The sequence below is a fragment of the Talpa europaea genome (genome assembly GCF_964194135.1).
Source record: "Talpa europaea genome assembly, chromosome: 8".
NCBI classification, from domain to species: domain Eukaryota; kingdom Metazoa; phylum Chordata; class Mammalia; order Eulipotyphla; family Talpidae; genus Talpa; species Talpa europaea.
The window spans coordinates 121,464,990-121,477,227 of record NC_140075.1 but is presented as its reverse complement, the minus strand read 5'-3'; the positions used below and the strand labels follow the sequence as shown (position 1 = coordinate 121,477,227).

Here is a 12,238-nt window from a genome sequence, read left to right as displayed (position 1 = left end):
TTGTTACAGAAACTAACAAAGAAAACCAACCCAGCATTCATTTCCACACACTTAAAACCAGAAAAATTTTATATATAATGTAACTGATGAGCACCCAGGAGTGGGGGATGCCTCTGGGAAGCTCTCCTCACCGTCCGTCCTTACTGCCGGTCATGCTCTTCTGCGACCTTGTATTTGGAGGGACTTACTCGTGGGATTAAGCCGGGGCCAGCCTGGGGCCCTGGAGGAGGCTGGCCCCTCAGGGAGCCACAGGGGTCACTCCTAGGTCTGCTTGCCTTCCAGGGCCCTAGTTACTGCGGGCACAGGTGCCACCCTGGCTCGTTGGTGGCAACGGTGCAGCCTGTGCCTGGGCGCTCCCCTTAAGGGCTGCAGAGTCTCTGCTGTTTCCTCCTCCAGGTTCTCTCTTCCAGTTCAAGTTCCCTATTTGCTTGTGACATTTCCTTGTGCTTTTGGTGAGTGGAGCAATGCATTAAAAATGCTATTTCTGCAGAGTGAGTTGTCTTTTACCGGCTGGGGCCTTCAGAGCAATTGCACTCACTCAGGCCCGAAATGGGTCTCCGGCACCTGGTGTTCACACAAGCGAACTAGGACGGGCGCCGTGGCCCTTGGGGAACTTTGCTGCCCTGGCCGGGGTGTGGTGTGAGCCTCTCTAAACCATGTACAGTGCTGCGAGCTAGCAACTGCAATAAAAATAAAACCCAATTTTACTTTTACAGGGAAACCTCGCCTGTCCACATCTGGTTTTCGTTCCTGTCCTCCACACCCCCAGGCCTCGGGTGGGCCCCATCTATACACTCATTTATTAAGCGGTTGTTCCGTGATCTTTAATGTATTTATTCTTCAAATGTAAAGAATGTTATTTTTTTTAAAAGATTTTTTATTTATTTATTTATCTATTTATCTATTTATTTATTTATTTATTTATTTAAGCACTGGGTACAGTCAGAAGCTTGGGAGGGTGAGAGAATTCACCAGAGCCAGAGCGGGGAGCAGAGCAGGCAGAAGGACCGAAGGACACTGCTGAGGGGAGCAGCGGGTGGCAGGAGAGGTCTGCGCGCCATGTGGGACCCTCCTCCGGTGGCCGGGGAGCAGCCGGGGATCGAACCGCGCTGCAGAGGCCGCGGCAGCTTAGCAACCCAGCGCTCAACCGCTGCGCCACCGGGGAGGCCCAAGAATGTTATTTTTTTAGAATCCAACTTTATCTGCCTTCAAATGCTGTTACACTCCTGAAACGTTTTTTAGTTTTCCTTTTCACCTTCGCTTCCTTTCCCAAGTGTGACCACACTTCCGGCCATTTCCCCCAGTTTAGAAGTTCTGACCTTCAGCGCCCCTGATCACGGCCCCACGCCAGTTGCTCAGTTAGAATCTGTCTTGATTTGGTTGAGCTGAACTGGGTGGGGTGCACTGGGATGAGGGTCCGATCCAGGGGCTCCGGGTGTGGGTGGGTGTCCAGAGTCTACACGGGACTGGGGCTGGCCAGTCTTTTCCTTTCACACAAGAGGCGGCATCTGTTGGGCAGGGCCACTTGGGCGCCCTGCGGCCCAGAGGACGTTCTGACTCTCCCACTGTCCCCTCAGGAGACCACCTCCGACCGCCTTTCAGCGCCCACAGCTCCCATCAGGCAAGTTCCAGCGGCTTCCTGAAAGCAAAGCGCACTGCCCCATCAGCCCTTGAGACCCCGAGTCAGGGCCCATCCTGCCCCCCTGCAGTAACCGGAAGCTCACAGGCAGCCCCGTGCTGTTGCCCGGGCTGGGACGAGGCAGCTGCTGGACAATGCCCGAAAGGCGAACTACAGAACAGGTTCCAGTGAAAGGAATGTGTTGTGGGGTCTCCAAGTGCAGGGTTTTCCGTCACCCCAATCACAAGCCCTTAGGAAGCATTCCTGTCACCTCTTGAATCCCGACACCCGCCCGCCCTCGGGCAGTTGATTGGGGGCCCCAGGGTTCACTGCCCCTGAAAATGAACCAACCCACCCAAAGGCACGCAGAGGACCATGGGGCTGCCAGGCCTAACCGAGGAATCCGCGCTGGGGGAGTGAGAACTGCGCACCTAGCAGGACAGAAGCTGGGTGGCTACAGGGAATTATGAGAAAGCCACATCCTGAGGCTAAAGCTTGAGGGCAGTTCCAGAGGGCCAGGAGGCTTAGGGGTAGCATGAGGTGTAGACACTCAGCAAGCTGCCCCAGAGGAAGTCGCCTTGTTCAGGCACTGTGTCCACAGGCTGCACCTGCGTGTCCCCCGGCCTGCGCAAGGCCTGGACAGGGAGGGTCCCAATTCCCCCATGTGAATCCTCAAAACCCCACCCTTCCCTCAAGTTCACGTTTTAAGGGTTACTGGGCATTTTGTCATCAAAAGAACACAACTGACACTCCAGCTCGAGGCACACCGCACTTTCTCCTGCAGCGCGAGGCCCAAACCAGACTATGGGCCTGGACACCACTCGGCCGGAATCTCCCAAGACCCCCCGCTGGGGCCCACCCTCTACACCAAGCCCCAAGCACATTGTGCTCAAGTCTCTCTGCACCTGCGTACCCAGTTCTGCCTGCCCCAGACCTGCCAATCTGGAGTACAAGGCCCTCGGCAGGTATGCCCAGCTTGGGGATCCCAGCCTCCCCAGGGTGAACCGCGCTGTCATCTGACCAGTGATCCCCAAGGCACCTGACAACCTTCCCCCACTCTTGGCTTCTAACAGCACCGTCCCTCGTGCCCCCCCCTTCCCCGAGGCTTTAAGAGTAATCCCATCCTTGCAGCCTGTAGGCTTCCCACCTCAGGCCTCTATGCAGGAGCCCTGCTGCCTCCCCCCAGCCTCGTACCCCCAACATCAAGGCATCCACTACAGAAGTCTCCACTCCTGGGTATGCTCCCTCCTCCTCCTGAGAAGTTGCCCTTGGTAACATGAGTCTTCAAAGTCCCCCAATGTTCTCTCCTCTGCAATTCCCACTCCTGTCTACTTTGGTCTGGGGCACCTTTGGGTGTGGTCAAATTCAAGTGAGGCAAACTGGCCCAAGGCCTAAGGCAGACCATGGGGAGGCAGGGACTGACACTGCCCTCTCTGGGACCCTGTAGATTATCACCTCACAAGGCTACAGTCCCCTGCCAGCTGCTAGTCAATCCCCATTTTTAACCACCCCAAGGACCTTCCTCACTCAGCTCAAGTTGATCAGAGAGTAGAGGACCTCAAGTCTGAACCTAAGGCAGCCCCGGGCACCCAGTCCGCATGTGGCTGTGGGACTTTGGGTCTCTTTTCTGGGCTTATTGCCTCCCTGTCAAGTCCATATACTATTCAAAGTGCAACTGCAGGGCCTACCCGGTGGCACAGCAGTTGAGCACTGGGCCGCGAAGCTGCCCATAGCCTCTAGCGCTGGCTTGATCCCCAGCTGGCTGGCGAGGGTCCCACATGGCACACAGACCTCTCCTGCCACGCCCACTGCTCTCCTCAGCAGTGTTTCGTCAGTCTGCCCGTTCTGCTCCCAGCTCTGGCTCTGGTGAATCCTCTCACCCGCCTGCGCTTCTGACTGTACCTAATGCTTGTGTAAATAAATAAAATCTTTAAAAAAAAAAAAAAACCCAAAAACCAAAACAAAGTGCTACTGCTAGCCGTTAGGTAGTACCAAGCGGGGCTGAGGCCTACCTAGTCACCCACCTGGTGTGGTCTGAGCACACCTGATGGCACACCAGGGGTTGGCCGGAGCCAAGCCCCCCCCACCCTTTTTGTGGGACCCTCTCCGGCAGCCGGGGAACGAACCGGCGCTGTAGAGGCTGTGGGCAGCCTTGCAGCACAGTCCTCAACCGCTGCACCACCAGGGGAGGCACCCCCAACCCTTTTTTCAGGTGTCCAGAGCCACTCAGAGGTGGCTTTTTTACCCCTTCTTCCAGACAGCATTTCCCTGGCCATTTCCCCCTGGCCCAGTCAGGAACGACCTCACTTTACTGGCCACTAGGCTGTCGCACACAGGAGCTATCCCTGCTGCGGGCACAGCTGGCGAGTTTTACAGGGAGGCCCAAGTGACTATGCCCCTTCAAGGGAGCCAGAGCAAGCCAACAAAGCAGGCCCCGCGGTAACTAACAGATCAGCACTATGTGCGGCTCTAGGTTCCGTGGAGTCTCTGTACCTCAAGTTCCCAGCATCTTAGCTGGAGGTGGACAGAAGGCCCAAGTGCGCCTCTTCTCATGAACAAGGGCACAAAGGGTCACCCTAAAGGCCATGCTCGAGGCACACACCTATGCTAAGTCATCTCCCACGTTTCTCCATTCCTGGTGCATCGTCCTTAGGAATCGAGGGCTGTATGGCCGCTGTATGGGCTACTGAGGACAGATGTTACATGTGGACATGTGCCACAGGGGCACATAGGACACAGCTCCCCACACAGAGCACACTGAAGGGGCGCAACAGTGGCCCTGGGACATCAGCACCTACATCTCAGAATAGACTTGCCTCTTAGAACAGCCGCCATATCCAAGGCATCTCTGGGTTAAGGGCTTGTGTCAGTACTCAGTTCACTGCAGCAGCAGACAGCGGCCCCTTGAATCCCAACACCTCACCAGGTGAGTTACACTGGGTCCCTCTCAAACCTGCAGGACCCAAACACTGTCAGCTCATCAACTTCAGAGAAGACTTGTTTGGTAATCCCCCCACCGCCCTGTGCCCCCAGACGCTTGTCTGCAGTCACACAGGGCTGTGCTCCTGATGGCGACCTCCCCACCAGCACCCACCAGGGCTGCAGGAGGCCAGACAGACCTGCTCAGGATATGATCAAATGAGTCCCTGAAGGGGGAAGTCAATGACCCAAGGTAATCGGTATTGCCTGTCTGAGCTCAAGGGCCCAACGACAGGAACCTACAGCAATAACTAACTGGGACAGATTTCAATGCTCCAATCTTATTAAAATGGAGACCTGGGCTAAGTTTATTAAATCAGAGACGAAATAGAATTTTAACATTGTTTTAATCAAGTTAACGTAACTGTTTAAAACAAGAAATTTTAAGACAGTCGAATAGAGCAAGGCGAAGGGTTTCTCTATTAGGACAGCCTCTGGATAAAATTCATACGTGGATCTGAATTTCATTGCAAGTTTGGCACCAGACAAAACACTGGTTTTAAGCCAAAATTTTCTCTTTAGTGTTTAGAAGCCCTGAACAGGTTTTTTCCTTCAGATTAAAAAGAAAAAGGCCGTATAACTGAACCTGATTAGCTTGACACTGGGTTATACAGAATGCAACTTAGCTTGGGTCACCAGTACGTCCTGTAGAATTTCTATTACTGAAAGCAAATTGGCCCTTGACAAAGAACTTGAAACCTAGGCAAGATGTGAATTTTTCTAAAACCCTTTCTCTTTGGTGAGACAAAGCACATAACTATATGGCTCCCACTTCACTCTCATCAAAATTTATCAAAAGGCAGCTTGAAGGCCAATCTGTATCTCTCCAGTAAAAATGCTCAACTTTAATTCCTCAAAGTATCAAGCTAACAAGGTTTATTATATCAAATATTTGCTAATTTCAATGTGAAAAAATTTTTACATACACATGTTAAGGTCTCATTGTAGTCTATGAGCTAGGTCACTAAGAGTCAGAGGGGAACCATGTAAGCCAGCTGCACACAAAACTAACATGGGGTCTGGATTCCCACCACACCTTTTGTGGTAAGAACAAAGGCAAGAGCCTTTGCCTTGAAGATGCGGTCTCAGACATCGCCAGAACCTGTGGTAATGGAGCTGAGACCAGCTGACTGCTGAGACCCCCAAGTGAAGTTATTCCCAATCTAAAGCCCCACCCAGATGGGCTAAGTCACTGGTCACCTGCACTCCATGGCCTCTACCAGACTTCTTGGTGACTGGGTATATTTAATGTGAAATAAAAACACCCCAAGTGTCACATCAAAATATAAGCTCCAACTCTGAAGTGTGATTTTAGCTTTTTAAATAAGACACTGAAAATCAACAACAAAAAACCAAGTTATAGACATGAACACTTATCTTGGCCAGGTGGCAACCCAAACCTAAAATGCATTAAGCTGTGTCCAAGTGTAAAATGATGAAAGAACCCCAAGGAAATATACAATGTCTAAACATTATGAAATTATATTTTAAACCTAAGAGCTGAAAAATGTTTTTGCTAGAGATTAAGTGCACCTTTTCCTGCATCCAAATAAAATCATAGAGCTTACTATTTAATCACACCCCAAAGTCTGAGTTTCTCTCAATACAAAGCAACAGCTACATACACATAGAATATCTACTTATTAATGCAGTACTTCCCCTGGCTCATCCAACGTGCGATGCACATGAGTTCAAAGACTACAATTTGGGGCAAGTGTACACAAACTGGGAAAAAAAAAATTCAAGTTTCAAAACCTGCTCTTAAAATTACTTATAGGACACTCAGGTCATTTTTACCTCTTATTAAGATAAAGATGTTGCACTGTCAATTGATCATCAGTCCACATTGGCATGGGGAGGACGTACGTCAACCAAATGCCAATTCAAGGGACCAGAGTTGAGACTTAAAAGTACTATACTTAATGGCTGAATAAGGTATTAACAAATAGGTTTATGCTTACATTCTGCCGAAAATCTAACAGGCTCCGAGAATCCTATCAGGTTAAAGAATGGTGCAACATTTTTATTAGGAGCCAATTATTTCAGCTTAAGTCATTCAGAGCCAAAAATCTGAAGAATGACCAAAATCAAATCTTTATTTTATAACTGTATAAATGTGATCCAAATATGTCCACCACTAATTTTTCAAAAACAAACATGCTATAAATAAGCAAACTACATCTGCTCACTGGTATGTGTATGGACTCCCTAGATGTCTCATTGGGCTTAATTACAGACCACTCACAGCAATACAATTTTAGTAGAAAGTGTAGCATGATGTTAAGCCATTTCAGCTTTTGCACATACATGTTGCACTTCTGGCTGATGATGCAGAACAATTCGCAGCATTACACTGTTAAGCTGGGCTGCACCCACCCCTTTAAATGGCATCAATATCAATGTCATCGTCCTTGTTGTCAGACTTCACAGCTTCAACTTTCGGTACACTGGCAGTCTTCGAATATACCACCTGATAAACAAATGTTTTTATTGATTGGAAACCTTTATCCTAATAAATCTACTTATAAGAACATTAACAGTTAATTGTTGGCAAAGAAAAAATGGTCTAAATGCAGCCATAACCTGTATGTGAATTTCTGGTATGCGAAATCTAAAAATTAAATACCCTTATCTGTAATTTTTAGACCACCAGCATAGCCCTATACTTGACCTGCACCAAACCCCTACTTTGCTAAGTAAGACATTTGAAAATAATGTCTGGGGGGTGAAAGATCTTCCTTACCACAGTCCCCCATAAACGATTATTTTTCAAATCACTAAGGCTGCACTTTATTACATCTAGAAATTTTAAGTTTGGAATTACCCCCAACTACTACTTTATAATTCTCAAACACCCACTACTACAAGTTTCAACACTTTCTCCAATTTTTACCTCAATATTCTCATCTTCATCATCATCTTCGCCACCAGAAGATTCTTCCTCTGCCTCCTTCAACCATTTTATAAATGGTTCTGCTTTGACACGAATCTCTTTGGCAAGTTCTTTTGAAACATATTTCTTAGAGGCCTAAAAAAATGTTCAGTACAGCTTTCTTAGTTTGAGGATCTAGAAAATAATTTGAGATATTTATGTAATTGCCCATAGTGAGTCTTTCAGAGGACCGGGTCACTTTTCTGATTCTTGAATCCTTAACAGGATACATGTACTTAGCAAATAACTTTGAAGGTAAGTAGTTTCTCTGCTAGGAAACGGCCACGGTAGAAATCACCTACATGTAGTTACACTAGCCAAGCACAGAAACTGCATTTAACAGAGATAAGTTACTAGAACGACCAGAAACGGTTATGTATTTATTCCCCACCTTTTCCGACCAGCTGATGATGACCTCTTCTTCCAAAAGGTCTGCATCATACATCTCCTTCAAGATATGGGGAATCTTGGAGATGAGCTGAGCTTGATGCATTGCTACCACACACTCCAAACCATGAAGGAGGTACCGCTGAGCTTTTTTGTTGTTGTGACAAAACTGCAAATAGATTATCTTGATTAACAAGTTTTTTCAGCTGTCCTGAATTGACAATTCTAACAAATATATTCACTGTCCTAAGAATATTCCGTAAGACTAAGGCCCTGTAACAGCTCAAAAACCAATCAATACGTGAAGATGTACTATTTTACACATAAGAGACTACGTGCAACATTTATTTTCGTGCATTTTTTAAGACACTGACATGCTTCTAAGTAGATCAATTATCTCCATATCCAAGATAATAGGAACACAGGATTGAGAGGTTAAAATCTTCCCAAGGTCAGAACTGTAATCTCATTACAAATCTAATTTGCTTACTCGTAGGAAATGGCGCCTGTATTTCTTAATTTGTTCTCTAATCTTCTCATTAAAAAGAACTTCAGTCAAAACAAGAGGGCCCATGGCTTTTACATCCAGTCTTTCTGCCTCAGCAACAATTTCCTTATCAGATGAATCAATAATGCCTTCTTCTTTCTTTTTCTGTAAAGAAAAATATACTCCAGTAAAATTTTGCTCTAGATATACCCGCGAGTCCCTGTTTTTGTGGCCTTGTTTGCTACCTAATTTATGACAAATCTAGGGCCTTTAAAGGAATCACAGCAGCCTTCATGTTACCCTCATTATGCTCCAAAAACCCCTGAATGAGCACGTCAAAGTAGGCTTGCCAACCCTTCACCTTGAAGGGACAGATATTTAATAAAAGCCCAAGGCTGGGCTGTTACAAAAACGTTCATTGTTACAGAAATAAATGTTTTACCTTAACAAAATCAAACAGGATATTGACTCGTTCCTCAACAGTCCTTTCCAGATCATCACTGAGAGTCAGAACTTTCGCATGGTCGCTGATTTCATCCATTCTGCGCCTTTGAGCTTCCTCGGTTGTGTCCTCCCCCCAGTCGTCATCCTCCTCTTCTTCCTGTTCACAATCAACAGGCTTGAGCAGACTTACAAATGCAAAAAGTTATTTTGTATCTTATCAAGTTAATGACACCAACTTCTTTTTCTACGAAAATAAGGTTCCTTCTTTCTGCCCATCCCAACCAAATACATTTACTTTGCATCACTCTAGGCACCCCCCCCCAAACAAGCCTGCACTCACCACAGCGTGCGGAGGAGGGCTGATTTCATTGGGCGGCGGTGGAGGTGGAGTCTCACTGCTGGACACGGAGCCGTTTTCCTTGTCTTTACCCTTCCTATTTTTCTTTTCCTTTTCTTTCTTTCCTGTACCACTGTCACTATTCTCTGTAGAGAAGAAAATTGAGTGCCATGGATTGTCACTTCAATACCATGGTAAACCCTGACCTCTCCAGAAAACCACTACTACCGCACCACCTGTAATTCCAAAAGAATTCACCAACTCAATGTATACACTGACTGTGCTTAAGTTAAGAAACTCAGGCTAAGAAGGAAACGCCTCACGACATCAGTGGTATCCACTAAGATTAAGAGGGGATCCCTTAGAAACAAATCACTCACACTCCTCCTCCTCTCATTGCTTAGGAACTTAAACCCAGACATATCTCAACTTCAGCTCACTTAGAACGCTGTTGAAGTCTAGATAACGGCTCGTCTCATGGAGGGGAGAACACCGGAATAGGTTAGACTTTCATGCTATAGCAAGCTCAAATTGTGTCAGACAGCTTTGATCATCTGGCACAGAGTGTTGCTTGCAGTACTCTCAAGTTCCCTAGGCTTAAGGTGCCACCCCCTTGCCCTTACAAAATAGATGCCTTGCTACCATCCTGTCACAATTCTGCTTTATAACACCGATTTCATCAACCATCCTAAAAGAAGGCGTATTAAAAATAAATTGATAATATGGTAGTTTTCCAGCCAGATTTTCACTTTTAACAGTATATCATATAGGGCCTCCCCGGTGGCGCAGCGGTTGAGCGCTGGGTTGCGAAGCTGCTCGCAGCCTCTGCAGCGCTGGTTTAATCCCCAGCTGCTCCCTGGCCACCAGAGGAGGGTCCCACATGGCCCGCAGACCTCTCCTGCCGCCCGCTGCTCCCCTCAGCAGTGTACTTCGGTCCTTCTGCCTGCTCTGCTCCCTGCTCTGGTGAATTCTCTCACCCTCCCGTGCTTCTGACTATACCCAGTGCTTGTATAAATAAATAAATCTTTAAAAAAACAAAAACAAAACCAACAACACAAAAAACAGTATATCATACGATGGTACATCTTTCAAAGCCATCTTAAGTACTAAGAGTTTAGAGATCATAAATTCAGTTTAACTACAACAAAAACTTCCATTTTGTTTCCAACAGGTCATCATGACTTACCAGGTGGGTTTTTGAGAATGAATGTGCAGAGTTTATGATGTGTATCAAGCATGCCTCGATAGCCACAGGCTTTACAAGAATTACCTATTGTTTGCTTCTTTGGATTGACATGCTGCCAGAGAGAGTAAAAACAAGTATGTCATCCATAACAGATGAGGAAAATTCTGAGAGGAACAGTGTGTGAAAATATCCAACAGCACCAACTTTACCTTAAAAACCACCCCCTCCCATGACACCTACTGTAATAAATTTAATAATTTGAGATTGCTGTTATTTACTTCTAATCAAGTTCTAACTCAGGAAGATGATCTGATGACGGTCACAGGACTAATCAGAAAAGCTGCACTATTTTTTCCCTTCTATTGACAAACAGCCCACTGACACTCACCAGATCTGTTTCAGGATTCTCACACTCAGGACAGAGAACAAATTTTTTAATGAATCCATCCAACATGTCTTGCAGCTTATTCGCCTCATGAGATCCATTGACAATGTACCGGTCATTCTTAACATCAAACTGGGTCTGTGCTCCCAGCTCACAACCAAAATATTTGGTGGGATCTATTGGGGAAAAATGTCAATTGATTGTAGTTACAGTGTATTCATCTGCGTATACGTAACCAGCACTTCTCAGGTTTCCTAAGTTACTAGGTCAAAGCAAGTATGTGCTGCCAGGGTAGTTTCTGTGTAATGGCAATATGTCAGTTGATTTTAAGTTCAAAGTTCCACTTAACCCTTAAGCTGATTATGATTAGCACACACTTCAGACAAGATTAGCACATCAAAGATTCAGAAGCAAGAAGAACTACTTACACGTTGGAGGCCGATTAAGCGCCTTTGCAACGTCAACCATGTTGACTATAACTGTCTTGATTCCATTTCCTTTGCCCTCAACCTGAAAAAAAACAAACTGTTTCATTGTGCCCTCTACTCCAGGAGACGCACTCTGAGGGATCTAGGGTCACCACTTACAACCTGAGACTCAAATGAAAACGAACCTTACCTTGGCAATCAGACGGGGCATCTTGTAGCGATAGAACTGGTCTGACACGCTGCGGTTGACGTTGACAGACATTTTGGCTTATTAGTGGCCTTATCAATAAGATGAAGAGATCTTTGATTGCAACTTTTTGGTATCTTCTGTCTGGAGAAGAAGGGATGACATAAACGACTGCAAGAGTTCTCGGTCTCTGACATGAAAAAGTTTTCGCCACTGAGGCTGTAAGCTTCTTGCGTGTATGCTATGTTTCCCCAATACAGGTACCAATGGCTGCGCAACAGCTCTGAAAGAGAGGAGAGGGACACACAAACCCCCACGTTTAACGAGACTCCCGCAGGGGAAACAGCTCCCCAACCGGCCCGAGAGTGACCCTGGGTTACAAAGCACCCGAGTCCAGGGAACCCAGGCCCCCCCGCGCCCCGAGATGCGGCTCTGGCAGCGACGACACAAACTGTCCGCAGCGGGCCCGCGGGCGGCCGGAACCCGACCAGCGCCGAGAGGGAACGAGACCCCGCCCCCGGGTCACCACCCGCCCTCCTCGCCGCCTCTCCCCGCCCGCCGTCGCCTTCCGGGGCGGCCGGGCGCCCCCTCGCCGCGGGCCGGCCGGGCGGCACACCTGAAACGCCGCCGCGTCGGGCCGCCCGAGGGGCGCCGCGCCCCCGCCCTCCGCCGCGCCCACGGTTGACTTAACCTTCGCTCCCGCCCCGCGGCGACGCGTTCGGGGCCGCGAAAGGCCGCCCCGGCGCCCCCGCGCGCAGGGGCCGCGCCAGGCCGGCCGGGTCCTCCCGGGGCGGGCGGCCCGCGGCCCCGCCGCCGCCCCGCCATGTGCGCGGGCCCGCGGCCGCCCCCGCCGGCGCGGCGGTGACTC

At 48.2% G+C, this 12,238-nt stretch overlaps 1 protein-coding gene across 1 annotated transcript; it reads right to left on the bottom strand.

Annotated features, from left to right (window-relative positions):
- Positions 1-6,964: 6,964 nt before the first annotated feature.
- On the bottom strand, positions 6,965-11,445 carry EIF5 (eukaryotic translation initiation factor 5; the record flags this gene model as incomplete). Its single annotated transcript, XM_084241342.1, has 10 exons — positions 6,965-7,067; positions 7,491-7,625; positions 7,921-8,085; positions 8,407-8,568; positions 8,846-9,004; positions 9,188-9,330; positions 10,371-10,482; positions 10,759-10,931; positions 11,184-11,265; positions 11,374-11,445. The coding sequence occupies 10 exons, from the start codon at positions 11,443-11,445 to the stop codon at positions 6,978-6,980; spliced, it is 1,293 nt and encodes a 430-aa protein (XP_084097468.1). The 3' UTR covers positions 6,965-6,977.
- Between the last annotated feature and the right edge of the window lie 793 nt (positions 11,446-12,238).